This window comes from Bos indicus x Bos taurus, chromosome 5 (assembly GCF_003369695.1).
Source record: "Bos indicus x Bos taurus breed Angus x Brahman F1 hybrid chromosome 5, Bos_hybrid_MaternalHap_v2.0, whole genome shotgun sequence".
Lineage (NCBI taxonomy): Eukaryota > Metazoa > Chordata > Mammalia > Artiodactyla > Bovidae > Bos > Bos indicus x Bos taurus.
In genome coordinates this window covers 104723095-104740914 of record NC_040080.1, presented here as the reverse complement: position 1 = coordinate 104740914, position 17820 = coordinate 104723095, and the positions used below count along the sequence as shown (strand labels likewise).

General features: G+C 38.2%; 1 protein-coding gene across 1 annotated transcript in view; it reads right to left on the bottom strand.

Moving 5' to 3' along the window:
- The window catches only part of RASSF9 (Ras association domain family member 9), a 38260-nt gene extending 21623 nt beyond the window's left edge, over positions 1-16637 (bottom strand). The window contains exon 1 of the mRNA XM_027543217.1: positions 15741-16637. Within this exon, the coding sequence (XP_027399018.1) occupies positions 15741-15787 (47 nt within the window). The 5' untranslated portion in view covers positions 15788-16637. The remainder of the gene's footprint in view (positions 1-15740) is intronic.
- Positions 16638-17820: the final 1183 nt, after the last annotated feature.

Below are 17820 nucleotides of genomic sequence, written 5' to 3'. Positions count from 1 at the left end.
GCAGTTTTATTTAAAATAATCATCTCTTCACATTAGTCACAAATCAATTACCTAAAGAGCAACAAGTAAATTACTTGTAGAAATAAGAATATACCAGGGCCTCATGCCATTTTTTTAAAGAGGTACTTGAAAACGTTATGGATAAAAGAAAAACACTGGTCATCTACATGAAAAGTATCTTACATCCATTTACCTTCTCAAAGTTTTTAACTCTTTAATAGCCTCTGAATGTCACTGTCTCCACCTCCTCTAGGACTTTGCTTCATAATTTATCCCTTCTTTTATAATGTTTTAAAATAACTTCATTTTTATTTATTTATTTGGCTCAGTGGGATCTCAGCTGCAGCACGTGGGATCTTCATTGCATCATGTGGGATCTTTTGTTGTGATGCACAGAATTCTATAATTGTGGAGCTCAGGCTAAGTAGCTGCAGGACAGGGGCTCAGCTGTTCCGGGGCATGTGGGATCTTAGTTCACCAACCAGGGATCAAACCCCTGTTCCCTGCATTGCAGGGTGGATTCTTAACCACTGGACCACCAGGGAAGTCCCAGTTTATCCCTTCTTGCTTCCCTGGTAGCTTGGATGGTAAAGCGTCTGCCTACAATGCAGGAGACCCGGTTTCAATCCCTGGGTCGGGAAGATCCCCTGGAGAAGAAAATGGCAACCCACTCCAGTATTCATGCCTGGAAAATCCCATGGACCGAGGAGCCTGGTGGGCTACAGTCCGCAGTGTTGCAAAGAGTCGGACGTGACTGAGCGACTTCTCTTCACTCTTCAAACTCTTTATATCTTCTATCTTTACTTCTGGTCCTTCCTACAATCAGGTCACTCAATTTGACCACACACACACACACCTCAACTACCTTTCCTTCACAAACTCAAATAATAACCCACAGTCACTTTCTCCAATTCACCTCTTTCCAGTAACAACCACTTTAAAGTGACTTCCACCACCACACACCCACAGCAGACACATTTCTTCCTAGCTTTATCAAAGACGTAATCTCTAAATCCAATTGCTATTTTTGGAACTGATCTGACTTGACCTCTTTATAAGATTTATGTTGTGACCTTTTCCTCTCATTTTTGCAGTAGTCTGTTCCCTTGACTCTTTCTTTACTCTTTATTTCTTTCCCTTTCTAACTTCTTTTCAGTTCTGACATGGCCCTTGTTTCTGCATACTCAATAAATGTAGATGTGATGCAGGGGTGGCCACTAATTCTTTGCAGCTTTTTCCATTGAAAGATGGAATCTATTTATTTTTCCTTGAATAGACTTTGGGACTAAGTATGGCCAATAGAATGTGATGAAAACCACATGTGCACGTTCTAGTCCAGGCTTCAAGAAATCTTGCAACTTCGCCTTCTTCCTCCTGGAATGCTGTTCTGAGACTGCTGTTTAATGAAAAAACTTGAGATGAAAGACCACATGGAAAGACAGGGAGATCCAGCCATCTCAGTTGACCAGTTAACCCACTGAACCCTAAGCCTTGACTAACTCACTGCTCATGAGAGAGCTCAAGTAAAAACCGGAATAATGATCCCAATTTATCCAGAAAATCAAGCAAATAATGCATTGCTAGAACTTTCCTGGTAGTCCAATGGCTAAAACTCCATTCTCCCAATGCAAAACGCCCAGGTTCAATCCTTGGTTGGGAAACTAGATCCCACATGTTGCAACTAGACCCCACATGCTGCAACTAAGACCCCATGTGGCAAAAAAAAAAAAAAAAATGTTTTCAGCCACTAATTTTTATGATGCTTTTATTATCAGTAAATGATAACTGATACAATAGGCATCTTCCAGGTTTTTAATGACTCATTTCTTGTCTCACTATATACACAGGACTGGAAAAAGTCAGTTTTCATTCCAACCCCAAAGAAAGGCAATGCCAAAGATGCTCAAACTACTGCACAATTGCACTCATCTCACATGCGAGTAAAGTAATGCTCAAAATTCTCCAAGCCAGGCTTCAGCAATACGTAAACTGTGAACTTCCAGATGTTCAAGCTGGTTTTAGAAAAGGCAGAGGAACCAGAGACCAAATTGCCAACATCTGCTGGATCATGGAAAAAGCAAGAGAGTTCCAGAAAAACATCTGTTTCTGCTTTATTGACTATGCCAAAGCCTTTGACTGTGTGGATCACAATAAACTGTGGAAAATTCTGAAAGAGATGGGAATACCAGACCACCTGACCTGCCTCTTGAGAAACCTGTATGCAGGTCAGGAAGCAACAGTTAGAACTGGATATGGAACAACAGAGTGGTTCCAAATAGGAAAAGGAGTTCGTCAAGGCTGTATATTGTCACCCTGCTTATTTAACTCTTATGCAGAGTACATCATAAGAAACGCTGGGTTGGAAGAAGCACAAGGTAGAATGAAGATTGCCAGGAGAAATATCAATAACCTCAGATATGGAGACGATACCACCCTTATGGCAGAAAGTGAAGAAGAACTAAAGAGCCTCTTGATGAAAGTGAAAGTGGAGAGTGAAAAAGTTGGCTTAAAGCTCAACATTCAGAAAACAAAGTTCATGGCATCCAGTCCCGTCACTTCATGGCAAATAGATGGGGAAACAGTGGAAACAGTGGCTGAATTGATTTTGGGGGGCTCCAAAAGCACTGCAGATGGTGATTGCAGCCATGAAATTAAAAGATGCTTACTCCTTGGAAGGAAAGTTATGACCAATGTAGACAGCATATTAAAAGCAGAGACATCACTTTGTCAACAAAGGTCCGTCTAGTCAAAGCTATGGTTTTTCCAGTGGTCATGCATGGATGTGACAGTTGGACTATAAAGAAAGCTAAGTGCTGAAGAATTGATGCTTTTGAACTGTGGTGTTGGAGAAGACTCTTGAGAGTCCCTTGGACTGCAAGGAGATCCAACCAGTCCATCCTAAAGGAGATCAGTCCAGGGTATTCATTGGAAGGACTGATGCTAAAGCTGAAACTCCAATATTTTGGCCACGTCATGCGAAGAGCTGACTCATTTGAAAAGACCCTGATACTGGGAAAGATTGAAGGCAGGAGGAGAAGGGGATGACAGAGGATGAGATGGTTGGATGGCATCACTGACTCAATGGAAATGGGTTTGGGTGGACTCCGGGAGTTGGTGATGGACCAGGAGGCCTGGTGTGCTGCGATTTATGGGGTCCAAAGAATTGGACATGACTGAGCAACTGAACTGAGCTGAACTGATATATATCTTATGGGTGACTGTAATGTCAGCCACAACCTTATCAACCAGCTGTATGATGACAGTTCCAACATCTATTATTTTTTCCTTTGAGCTCTAGACCAATATTCCCAACTTAGTATTTACATGTTTACTTATCTTTATATTATAGCCACCTCAAACATGGCCCATCAAAATGAATTCACCATTTCCTCCTCACACATCTCAAACTCTTCCATCTCTTGATTTCCCATCCTAACAAAAGGGAATCACTATCACCCTGCCATTTCACTCGAGTTTGCAAATTCGGAGTCTTCCTAGATTTTTTCTCTAGCTCATCTGCTTTTAACACAGTCACCATGTCTACCTAAGTGTTCTTTTATTTATTTATTTTTTTGGAGCATGAGTGGTGGAAGGGTTTTGAGGGAGAAATAAACAAAAGGAATTTTTCAGTCAACTAGGACCTGCTGGTTATAACTATCCACTCCATGTAAATAAAAATTAGTTTATGTATAGTCACACCCACTTAATTCTGAATTGTCTATTTCACACCACATGGAAAGAGTTGAGTGGTTGAGACATTATGGTGGGAATAACCTAAACATTTATTATATGACCTTTTACACAAAAAGTTTACCGACTCCTGACCTAGATGATTTACTTGTATCAAAAATCTAGATTCTGTTTATTTAATTACTAAAATATTATTTGAACTCTGATATCTATACAGTGGTTCTATGTATTATTCTTTAGGGGATAAGAAAGTAAAAATAGTGCGAGGGAGGTTCAAGAGGGAGTTGATATATGTATATATATAGCTGATTCATGTTGTACAGCAATTATCCTCCAATTAAAAATAAAAGAAAGTAAAAAGAATCTGGTCTTTATACAGTAGAATGCATAATCTCATGGAAGTCATGACCATGTTTGGAGGTAATTTCAGCCAAAGGCAATGAGTGAAGGCTCACTAAGACGATGGCAGTGAAATGCTGGATGAAGAATGAGTAGGTTTAACATAGGATTAGTCAGCTTGAAGGTCTTGGCTGGGAAACTAGTGTGTTTTGCCTTTAAAGTCCCATTCCAGGTGCAGTATGTTCCATATTAATCAGTCCCATATGGATGTCAGGCGGGATGGGAGTAGGCTGGATGAAAGGCTGCTTTCAATGTGCAGGGTGTCCAAACACCAGGTGTTTGGAGGTGGAATATTTGGTAACATTCAAAGGACACCTTGAATTTTTTTACTCTTCACCCTCCTGTTCTTCCCTCCCTCAAATTACTCTTGCCACTTTTTTTTTCTTTATGATGATACAACTATATTCCTATTTACTCAGAGCCCAAATAATAGTTATCATTGATTGGTTTTTTCCCATCCTGATACTTTCTATCATGCCCTTCTACTCAGTTTTGAATTCTTATAGTTCTGTCTTTATAGTGATTCCTATAACTGTAATCTCTACCTGAAATTTCTTGTTCATTTATTGTTTGCTTACTGTCTGCCTGTCCACCACGGCACTACAACCTCAATAAGGATAGAGAGATTGACTGTCTTTCTCACTTTTTAATCTGCAACACATAGAAAAACGTGTGGCACACATCTTAAGGTAAATAAATATTTTTGTTGAAAGCATAGATTTTATTATGATGTTTTAAAATACCTGCCTATATATATATTTTTTTCTAATTTAAAATACCTGCCTATATTTTAATTAAAGTATGTCTGTGTGTCTACCAAGCAACAATTTCCTTAAAGTAAGGTCCATTTAATCTTATTAATGCCCCCAAAGAAAGGGATTCATTTGATATTTTTGAATTTTTAAAAATCATCAAATAACCATTATCTTGAGTCCAAACAAGGGAAATATATACAAGTAGATACCAAATCTGATAGAGTGGGAGAGTTGAGAATGTTTTATTTTCAGATGCTAAGGTAGATAATAAAGCAATACTATTATATGCTGAGAATACATAAGGCATTGCATAGCAAAAGCTGCCATTTTACGTAATTCTCTAAATTGCGATTAAGCAAGTTCTCTTAGCTAAAATAGAACCACTAAAAATGATCATTAAAAAAAAAAAAAAACAAACTTAGTCTAAGTTCCATGCCTATTATTAGTAATTCTAAGAAAAGGTTCTTTGACTTTCACTATCAAAGTAGAAGAACAAGCAGTCAAGAAATTAAATCTAACACTTTGTGGTTGCCTGCTACAAAGTGCTTGACTTCCTGTGCATTAAAAATGGTAGAACTCAAAGGTCCACTAGAGTTCCATAAGTGCTTTTGCTAATTGTGTACAATTCTTTTCTTCTTATGAGATTGTAGTTATTATATGTCTACTCCATGGAGACATCCATGGTTTTTCAATAGCATCTCTCATAGCTTCCAGACAAAGCTAATTATGTGCAGAGCTAAAAATACATATCTCCAAGTTCTACTCTCAAGGTCTGTGGGGGTGTGCATGCTAAGTCACTTCAGTCGTGTCTGACTCTTTGCTACCCTATAGGCTGTAGCCCACCAGGCTCGTCTGTCCATGGGATTCTCCAGGCAAGAATACTGGAGTGGGTTGCCATGCTCTCCTCCAATGGATCTTCCCAGGGATCAAACCCATGTCTCTTACGTTGCCTGTGTTGGCAGATGGGTCCTTTAGCACTAGCACCAGCTGGGAAGCCCAAGAAGGTCTGTGGTCTCCCCCAAGCTGATTCACTGCTAATAGTTCTTATGTACCTTCAGTTAACCGTAACTGCAGGGAATTCTAGAAGGACTGAAAAAAACCAGAGTAAATGAGGAGCATAAGAGTAACCAGAGACATCTTAGGTGGCTATAAAATATCTCAGTCATTGGTTGAGACCAAATATATACTGTGTACATCAGTAAAACCCAGACACAAAATTCCTATCAATTATACACCATAATTAGTGAGGATGAAAATTTGTTGAAATTGGACCACTATCTGCATTAGTAGAGCTAAAATTTAAAAGATCCACAAAATAGTAGAACAACTCAATTCTATAAACTGATAGACTGACCAGTTTAACATGATTATTAGAATAAACATCAGTCAATTAAAGTTGACTGTAAGTCTATTACTGTTATATAAACACATCCTTAACATTTTTCTCAATTGTCAAATATTGTTTTCACCAACCCAAGCAAGATTCTGGATTCTTGCCAAACCGACCCTATTTCTGCGGGCTTCCTGAATTCTTCTCTTTTGATCATCCTGAGTCATTCCTAGCTTTGTATGATTCAGTCCCCTCCTACCTCTCTTTATATACGTTGCTGTGTTCCCTTCTCTTGTCCAAGCCTGTCACCTAACTGTGGGAGTTCAATAAACACTGTCTAATTATGACGATGCTCCTTTTATTTTTATTTTTCTTCATTTACTTCTCTATTATGTATTTCTATTTAGAAGCAGTCAAAAACATTTAGTGAGCAGCTACTCTACAGAGGAACAGCCTTCCTCAACTCTAAAAGATTATACTTTCATTTTTTAAAATTGTAGTATAAAGATTATGACTTTATTTACCCTGTCAATGGTAGTTTCCCATGGAAGAGTGATTTTTAAAAAACAATTTCATGCATGAGCTACTATAGTGCTGTTTTCTCAATTAGGAGTTTAGTCTCTTAGGAATGAGGTTGTGTCTTTGCATGTTTGGTACAATATGAAATACATTGTTTACCAGTCCTGAAGAAATAAAATAAAATGATAGCTATTCCTAACATTTTTACATTTGTGCTACTAAACTTAAAATTGTGCTTAGCAAATACTCAATAATTCTTAGATATTATAATTTATAAACTAATCATGTCTCTTTATAATTGAAAATAAACCATTTGACTTTTACCATAATGTTACCTTTCATGGTGGAGGCTATGTGGCAATGCATGAGATGTTTAAGTAAAATAAAATTACAAGAAAAAATCTTTCTTTCAATTCCATTTTTAAAAGTTTTCTTGAAAAGGCATAAAAAGCAGGACAAGAGAATTGAATTATATTCTGCAGAGGGAATTTCAAAATCACAGAAGCTTGAAACATGAAAGACACCTTAAGTATTCAATTCAGTCTCTCATATTATTAAACAAAGATAATACTAAAATATTCAAATTATGTATCATTTTGTTTTAGTTAAAGTTCACAGAGGCACATAAAGAACCGTCTCTTAAACCATGCTGAGCATTGCTGCACGCTAAGTCACTTCACTCGTGTCTGACTCTTTGCAACCCTGTGAACTGTAGCCCACTGGGCTCCCCGCTCCATGGGATCCTCTAAGCAAGAATACTGGAGTGAGCTGTTATGCCTTCCTCCAGGGGATCTTCCCTACCCAGGGATGGAACTCATGTCTCTTATGTCCCCTGCATTGGCAGGAGGTCCTTTACCACTAGCGCCACCTGGGAAGCCCTATGCAATACACTGCAAAATCATTAATTGTCTCAGAATTTTGCTAAGATGAGATGTGATGACAATTAATTTTGCTAAGATTTGCTGAGATGACAATTAAAGGGAAAACTGTCAGAATTGAAATATTTCATCAAGATCCAAAGTTAGTACTGTGCAACATTTATATACTTATATCTAATTACATTCGGTCATTTTTGATGTTACCTCTTTGTATCTAGGGAGGAAAAGAGATGAGTGGTGATCAGGAAAAGAGACCAGAGTTCTAGTGAGTCAAGGTTGAAATTTTGAACCACAAAATATCATGTTTAGGTATTAAAATTTTAAGATATACTTCATAACATATTTAATCCAAGAGACTTAAACAAGGAGTGAATATTTACTGAATTTTTACTCTCCTAGCACTGTGCTAAGTTTTTATTTACATTCCGATTTAATCCAAATTCTTGATGGTTTAGGATTAACTCTGTTTTAGAGATGAGAAAACTAAATACTAAATAAACTATGCAGAGTAATGGTTAAGAGGATGGATTCAAATTCTGTCTCTGCCACTTATTAATTGTTGCACTACTCTGGGTCTTAACTGACTAATATGTATGAAACAGGGGAAAAAGTCGTACCTTCTTCACAGGGCAATTTTAAGTATTATGTAAATTACTTAGTGCACATAGTAAGTGTTTTAAGACGTGTTATAAACGGATTTACTCTGAATCTAATGAAGTTGAGGCATAAGGGCTTCCTCACTTGCACAGTCACATTCCGAGGCCCCATAATGACTTTAGTGTATTATCAATCATAATTGTGTATTTCCTCTACTTAAAGAGCAACCCCTTCAACTGTCAAACTTAACATTTTGCCTTTGCAGGATAACTGCTTTACAGAATTTTTCTGTTTTCTGTTAAAAAAAAAAAAAATTGCCTTTGCTTGCTCTTGTTACTGTTATTGTTGCATTAGAAAGATAAAATAGGGACTGCCCAGGCAGTCCAGTAATTATGACTTTGCCTTCCAATGCAGAGGGTTTGGGTTCCATCCTTAGTCAGGAGAGAAGATCCTACATGTCTTGAGGCCAAAAAAACAAAACATAAAACAGAAGCAATATTGAAACAAATTCCATAAAGACTTTAAAAAAAAGATGCACACAACCAGTGGTGGCAAATCCGAGATAAGACCTAAACTTTAGGTGACTAAAGAACTGGAATTTTCAATTGATTACTTTCTGCCTATTTCTAGCATTTTCCCATTGTCTCATAACTGCAATTGTCATATACAAAGAGCATAAATCCTCCTTTCATGTGAGAAAACAAACTGGTCCCCAACTGTATTTCCCTCTTGTCTCCACAGAAGAAGGAAATGTTCTACATTCAACAGTGGGGTCTAGAATAGCCAGCTACCATCACCCGCCAAACCTAACTCACATACATACATGGCTACACTCAAGGAGCATGAGCGGAAGTGAGAGCATCCCTAGAGAAGAATGAATCACCCTGTGCCTTGGTTTGTTTTTTACCAGGAGTCCAGTAAAAGTCTCTTACAGCATCTATTTCTCATAGATGGCCCTTAACCATCTGAAAGCAAGGACATGAGCCTAGAAGCTGGGATGATGAGAGGTCAGCCATGAATTTATGGATTCATTCTTTGACTACCCATGAATCTGTTCACCACAAATGTACAACTCTGATGCAAATGCTTTATGGGGACCAGCTGTATTTGGGGAGTATGAATTCATTTATTCAATCAACAAGTTTTATTGAGCACCTACTCAATTTTATCTAGAAAGAAACAAGATAGGAGAGGTCCCTGATCTCACTGAGTGTGTATATTCTATGAGAATTTTTTATAGATATCTTAAGTCATCTTACTTATAAAAACAGTGGGCATTCTAACATGCAGATATAAACCATTGAGAGTAATTTGCCTTGTTAGTCAGCATATTTAATACCCATCACTCATTTTTGTTCTTGAAATAGTTTACTGATCACTGCCAATGCTAAACATCTCCCCAAGACTCTATTTCATTCACACAAGTAATTATTAAATACTTTGCTGTTGGGTGACCATTTGCATTAGTAATTACTTCAAATTACAATCAACAGATATGCAATTTATGCAATATGCAACAGATATCTCTAGAAGGTGTAGCCTTGCAATAGTCTCCCCAATAATTGAATCAGAATCCATTTTTTTAAAAAAGAGATATAAAGAAATCAATGTTGTATGCATTATGCATGTTTTGCCAAATGGATATCTTTTAAAACTCCCAGGCAAGTATACATTAAAGAACATTATTACACAGAAGTACGCTGAATGTTTTCCGGTCATGTGTACACAATGCAGGTGGCATGTTGCCTTGTTTAAGAAAGCCAATATGTTACTAAGAGATTTCTTATCAAGGACTGGCATCCACATTTACCTGGAAGAGGTAAATTCATACCACTACTTCAACTTTTTTCCATTTTTAAAAATAAAAAGAAGAGAGCCATAGTTTTGTGAATTACTTAGAGATCTACCCAAATATATACGAACCAAATAACATCAAAACTTTCTAAGTTATACAGTCTAGCTAATAAAAAGGCCATATAAATAAAACTGTTAACCAGCTACAAACTTTTAAATACTTAAAAAAAATCCTTAAGATTTTCATCTTTACATGTTTCACGAATTGATATGGTGCATAATAAAGCATCTTATGTACTGGGCTCTAAGTTGGCTTGTAGTTTTTTGAGTAACAATTCAAGATTTAACCTAGGGCTCAATTTCACCACAGCCACTGCTCTCAGGGTATTTTTGCCAGGGTTAGAGCATTCCAATCATTGTTCCTAATGCACTGTCTGCTGCCAAGTAATAACTACTTAAGTTACCAGGTATCATCAGGGGAAATCTCTTTCAGGAACACCTGGGAACTGAAAAGATGTACGTACTCAAATATCTGGCATTTCTCAAGTCAGTTTCAGGGGCATTTCAAATATTTACTGGAGGTTAGACAAAACAGTTCACATGATAGTTTCCTGTTTTACAGAATTCATAAATTACCATACTTCTAATTACAAAGAGAAAACATCCGGCTTGCCAGTAATTTCTATCATGAGCACAAAACTTTAATTCTTCCTTGTGATGAAGTATTTGTGGCATGCGGAGCTTCCGGGAGCAATATGAGGCACCTGGTTTTAGAAAACTTGGTTGGTTAGATATGTTTTCATTCATTTAAAAGCAAATTTTAATGCAAATTATATGTCAATTATAAAACAATATAGCTGTGTTATTTACTACTAATAATTTTTTTACAAAATGTTTGGAGACTTTGGATTTCAAGTAGATATTAGGGCAAAGTTTGTTATCACCTCTGATATAGGTATAGGAAAATGCCAAAGGAAAGACAAGTTGTCTGAATAGCGCATCCACGCATGCTAAGTCATTTCAGTCATGTCAGACTCTTTGCGACCCCATGGACTGTAGCCCGTTAGCCTCCTCTGCCCGTGGGATTCTCCAGGCAAGAATACTGTGAGTGAGTTGGCAAGGCCTCCTCCAGGGGAACCTTCCCTACCCAGGGATCAAATACATGTCTCCTGCATTGGCATGAGGGTTCTTTACCACTGGCCCCACCTGAGAAGCCCAGCTGAATGACACCTAATGATAATTATAAGGTCTTATTCACACAATTACCCACTCCAGTGTTCTTGCCTGGAGAACCCCAGGGACGGGGGAGCCTGGTGGGCTGCCGTCTGTGGGGTCACACAGAGTCGGACATGACTGAAGTGACTTAGCAGCAGTAGCAGCATTCACACAATTAGATTCTTTCATAATCATTGTTAATTTTCAGTGAATCACCTGAAAGAAGTATTCTAATTTTATATTTCCAACAAACGTATGAAGTACTGCTTTACAAAGGCAATTTTTTGCTTCTAGCAAGGTTTGGTAAAAAGTCCAACCAATTCTCTGCCCCCAAATTTTATTAAACACCAAGGAATTGTAGGCGTTTCCCAGGTAGTGCTAGTGGTAAAGAACCCGCCTGCCACTGCAGGAGACATAAGAGATGCAGGTTTGATCCCTGGGTTGGGAAGATCCCCTGGAGGAGGGCATGGCAACCCACTCCAGTATTCTTGCCTGGAGAATTCCACGGACAGAGGAGCCTGCCAGGAGTCTACAGGGTCACAAAGAGCTGGACACGACTGAAGTGACCTAGTACAATACAAAGATAAGCACACTCACAGATGGAACTTCTGTGAGTACCTAACTATGTTAATAATCTAAATTCAATCATTGAATGTCCATTTGAATACCAATGAATTCACACTTCATTATTTGCTTCTCTGGATTTTCTATGAGAAACAAAAGCCGCCTAGCGACTTTTTAAAAACATTTTCATAAACTTTAATTGTTCATTGAAAAGGAAATATCTAGACTCTCCAACATTTTTATTCTTTATGTGAACAAAAAGTTGCATAAGAAGGTAATTCTCAATCTTTGGGATTCAGTCACAGGACATTCTAATTATTACGGAAACAAAGTAAACAATCCACTTCCTGAGACCAAAGGGTTTTCTGAAAAGTGTACTCTTCTGTTAAATATTATAACGATCAGAAAGTTGTAAAACAATTATTCTGATTTAAGCATAAAGATTTTAGATTGGCTCCATTTCTTTTAAATATTTACATGAAAGTTAGAAATGAAAAGCATAAAATGTTTATGTGTCCAAATAAAATTGCTTTGTGACCAAGCATTATCCTCAGTATTCCTGAAGACTATTTTCCAGTTTTTTGAATTGACTAATTCTTAACATTTAGAAAATATGTTCTGGTAGGGCAGGATTAGCTTAGTGTTCAAATCCATATAATTTTTTTGTCCATCTCCCTGGTTTTTGGATTGCATCAATTGTCAACCAATCCTTTATAGAGTATTCACATTTATATACTACCAGGTGATATCAGATGATGACGAGAGAATAGAATGTTGCCGTGTTTTTTTTACTTGAGTACAAGTAAAAATTTTAGTTTATAAAACTACATAAACAACTGTACAATATAAGTCCATCACATGTCGGGCACTGTCCTGAGAATTAGAACCAATGGGGACTAGACAATGGTGATAGCTGGTGATGGACAGGGCCGCAAAGAGTCGGACATGACTGAGCGACTGAACCGACAGATATGGCTCTACCCTCCTCAACATTTACAGGTCATGTTTTCTAAAAGTTTTTATGCTTCATACTTTGAAGCTTCATTTGTTTTTCATCTGTCTTTAAGACTCTCAAATATCCATGTATTATGAGACTACTGGCAGAACTACCTTAAGAGGTTCAATCTTGGGTGATTAAATATCATTCTATTAATAAGAGTGAACAAAACTGAAAAGAGAGAGAACACGATGCACTGGGACGACCCAGAGGGATGGTATGGGGAGGGAGGAGGAAGGAGGGTTCAGGATGGGGAGCACATGTATACCTGTGATGGATTCATTTTGATATTTGGCAAAACTAATACAATTATGTAAAGTTTAAAAATAAAATTAAATTAAAAAAAAAAGAAAACTTCAATAAACAAACTTTCTTCAAATTTTATGATCTCAAAATGCTAATATTCCCTCCAAAAATCCTCATTTCCGTACTGACAAAGATACAATAATCCTTTAACTGCATACATTTTATATCACAGTGTATACAAATACATTGTTCAAATTCTTCCTTTACTTTTTACAAGGAATTTTATACTATGTACTTAAAGAATGCATTGGCTGTTATCAGATAACTGTTTTATCATCAAAGAATGAATCGATCAAAGGATGAATCACCTGTCATTTAAGGAAAGTTATTTGGTTTCTATGTTTTGGAGTATAATTATTTAAATCATTATAGAACTCGGGAACTGAAATTGATAAACTTAATCCTGTAACTAAATTTCACTTGTAGTTTTACCTTTGAGAGTATGGAAAAACAAAACAGACAAAACAACAACAAAAAATCTCATCTATAGCAAAACTAAACCTTGAAGAAAACAAATATACATTAATTCTCTTTCAACACACCACGTGGCTTATTTACCTACTTAGTTGGAAATACCCACAGTTTTACATCCCAAGTCACCTCTGGGTTTAAGTGTTTCTTAAGGATTGGAAAAACACAAATCTTTAATAACATAGTTATTACAGTCGTTACAGACTACTACCACTTTCACCAAAACACATGTTCATAATGAAGCATCACCTTCGATTACTTCAATACCATTCCACTTTCTCAGAGCAACTTAAAATACTATTAAGCTTCCCCATCTTTCATTGTCTGCTTCCACTTTTTCATAATTTTGCATAGAAAAGGTCATATTAAAATGTTTGTATACTCACCTCCATGAACAAAAGCCAGTTGTACGGGTAGATGTTGAAGAGTCAATTTGAGGCAACGGAAGTAGACATGGGAGGGAAACTCCCAGGGGTGTACCCAGATTTGTTGTACGGTTATTTGGCGTACCAATGACAGAATTCTTGAGTTATTTAAAACACACATACAAATACAAAACGACTCTGATCTACAGGGGTGCTATTCAGAAAGATCACTATACCGAAAACATAACTTGTTTTATAATACCATGAACTTTCCCAAAGTAATCTTTTATATATCTTTACAGCATTAAACAAACACACTTCAAAAATAATGGTACTGAAATACCCTTCAAAAAGCAGTAAGGATTTTCTTTTGGCAAAGGGTGTTGTTTGAAATAATTTTTAATGCATCGGCAGTACTAAAATACAAACTTATTTTTGATAACTATCACTACCACATTTTTAAAGACTACTCTGGTAGCTCAGACAGTAAAATTCCGCCTGCATGCTGTGCGGGAGACCTGGGTTTGATGCCTGGGTTGGGAAGATCCCCTGGAGGAGGGAATGGCTACTCACTCCAGTATTCTTATCTGGAGAATTCCATGGACAGAGGAGCCTGGAGGGTTACAGTCCATGGGGTCACAAAGAGTCGGACACTGAGTGACTAATACTTTCACTTTCTTTAAGATACATTTAACATATACATAGTCTCACTAACGATAAGAAATATTTGTGATATATATTCAAATTATTAGAAAATAAAACATATTTAGAAAGTTTGATAGTACTGATTATTGCTGCTTTCATTTCTTAATTTAGTCAACTAATTCATAAAGACACTTGGAAAGAGATAATGACAGTGTTTTTCAAGTAGACATTCAGGCCCAAATTAAAGTCTAGAGATTGACTTTAAAGTTGTACCACTATAATGCATGCAGACCCTCTAAAATAATCGTATCATTTCCTGCCATGTAATTATACGCTTTCAAATTTATACTACGTAAATTATGACAAGTACAAACAAGTGTGTTTGAGAGAAAAGTTGTGGAAAAGCCCTTGTGTCAAAATATTTTAAAAAAGTAAAGCCCCTCTCTACAGTTACCCTCACATTTTTTTTAGGCATAAAAATGTGGTATTTGAGTTAATAAAATATTTAATAGGACTGACACACACATAAATACATTTCGAGAAAAATTTGCATGTATGTGAAATACATTTATTTACTCTATGGGCATTGCTGGCTTGAAAAATGGCAAATCAAATCAAATAGTAATAATAAGGATTAAGGAGGACAGCTGTTTGAATCCTTTTTAGTGCCTAAAATCACCTAAATTGCTCAAAGATTTTCGAAAGAATGAGTTCACAAAAAGTTTCTCTACCGAGAAGTTTCACTTTGGGAACTTTCCAGGTTTCAAGAATGCCCCACTCAAAGGGGAGCCAAAGCATTGTTTCCAGACTGTATCAGCAGTTCTGGTTTCTTTCTAATTAGTAGGTAATAAATTGTAGTTCTATCTTCATCTAATACACTAAAATCCTGTCTGACACAAAAGAAAACTTGCCCTTCCACTACTATCAAATAAGCAAGGCAACAAGCACAAAGAGCAGGATGCTAGTGGTGGCACCAGCAGTGGCCAAAGGAAGAAAAAAGGGAGTTAAAAACATCGTTTTTATTTTCAGAGATCCTTCAACTGCGGTCACTGCAGTCACTGTGACTGAACAATATTCTTACCAGTGGAGTGCAAATACAATACCTAACTCTCCAGGACTTTATTCCCCCAAGAGCATTTTAAATCAGAATCTAACTACCACAGAACACATACTTTCACACAGAAGCTTCTGAACACACACACGCTGAACTTTTACCTGTTTTTATGCCGAGTCTTTAGCAAGTTTCTTCCAAAGGGAGCCATGGTCCGCCAGGCCAGCGAACAGCAAGGATGATATCTTAAAGTTCTCGGGGGAGAGAGTGGGGGTGGGATGGGGGGGTTGGATTTGTAGGGTGGAGGGAGGAGAACTGGGAGCTTCCTCTTCACCTCCTCAGATGCTCCTGGTTTCTTAGCTCATTAGTAGCCGCCTAAAGAGAGCGGCTGAAAGTTGTGCAACTGCTGCTTAACTTTGAACTGCGGGATTGTTGTGACTGCTGCACCTTTGGAGACCTGCCCAGCTTCAGCCTCCAAGAAGGCGTTTGGAGGCAGGAAAAGGAAAAAAAAAGAGAGAGAGAGAGCTAGAGAGAGGAAGGGAGGGGGACTGTATTGTGTTCTGTAGTTATTTGCAGACTTGCTAAACTTTAAAGAACTCCCAACCCCACAGGCATGATAATACCCACGAATGGGAATTTCACTAGATTTGGAAACCCCCCCTCCCCCGCTGTCCACACCCAACCACACAAGGTGTAGTGAACACATACAAAAGATTTAAAAGTAAATATCCCCCACCTCCCAGCCAGCTCCAGTCTGTGAAAAGTAATCTGACCGAGGCCAGCAGGAGTGAGGGTCAAGAATTCTTTGCCTAGCGATTCGCCACAAAAATCCCTGCCTGGGGTTTCAGGCTTAGAGGAGCGAAGCTGGAGGCTGGGTCCTGGTGGACTCGAAGACCACCTCGGAATCTGAGCCCCCCGAGTTCAGGAGGTTAAGAGGTTCCCAGCTCCTCCGCCCTTCCAGTTCATCTTTCAAAAGTTGGAGGACCTGAAGGACCAAAGGGCTTCAGGGCTGAAAGATCGCAGCACTGGCACAGGAACCAGCCAGGGTTTGGGGTCTCGACCCCGCCCCATCTTTGTCATTGACTAGCCCTTTTAGAGTTTGAAGGAAGAGCCAACTGCCTGCTCTCACCCCAGGACGAGTAAATTGAGATAGGACGCGCCGGGCGGCCTTTTGGGACCGGGAGTGTGTACTGCTGGTCTAGGGGCTGGGGGCATCTCTCGGTCCCACGTAGGCTCGAACCCGGGACCCCTGCAACCCGCGCGTGCGGGGTGGGCGGAGCTCGCCTGCGCGGAGACACCGTGAGAAACAAAGCGCTGTCCAGGGGCGAGGCCCTGCAGAATTTTCCCAAGACATGTTTTTCTCAGATTTCATTTCCACCCCTCTCCTCCGACTCCCCTCTCGTCTACCACCTCCTCGCGCCACCTCCTGCCCGCCCCCAGCCCCGCCGCTCTTCTGATCTTTGCTTGGAGGAAGGGAGGGGAAAAAAAAATCAAAGGACTGTGGCTTCAATCTGAGTAACACTTCAGGCTAGTGGATCTCTAGCCCTCAGCGAAGGACATGAAAGGCTTTTACTTTCTTTGGAAGCACACTTCTGACCTTCAACAAAAGCACACCGAAAAAAGGGTGATCTCAAAGTTTTCTATTATTTTTATATGCACTGATTTGTACAGAATTCTACAGAGCTCAAAAAACTCATCTTTCCAAAATTTATCATAATTCTTACCTAGTCCTCTGTGCTGTATATATATATATATATATATGTATGTATTTTATATAGCACTATTATTTAAAATTTATTATTTGTAATTGTACATAAATATTGCAAGCCACATATATATCCCTAATTGTTATGTTAGCTCATTTATTAGAATAGCCAGTGCTTTAATTCCATTCAGTTCAGTTCAGTCAGTCATGTCCAACTCTTTGTGACCCCATGGATTGAAGCACTGATAGGCTTCCCTTACCTTTTATCTACTCTTGGAAGATAGGACAATTTTTAAAAAATACAGTCATCTTTTAAATGCATCTGTGGCAATGATGCCAGAGAAAATCTTTAAAATACTAAAAGTAGTAAGTATTAATGACATATTTTGTTTTATATGTTTATATATATACATATTAATTTATACCTGTATGGGGCTTCCCAGGTGGCTCAGTGATAAAGAATCTGCCAGCCAAGCAGGAGACTCAGGTTTAATCCCTGGGAAATGGCAACTCACTCCAGTAGTCATGCTTGGGAAATC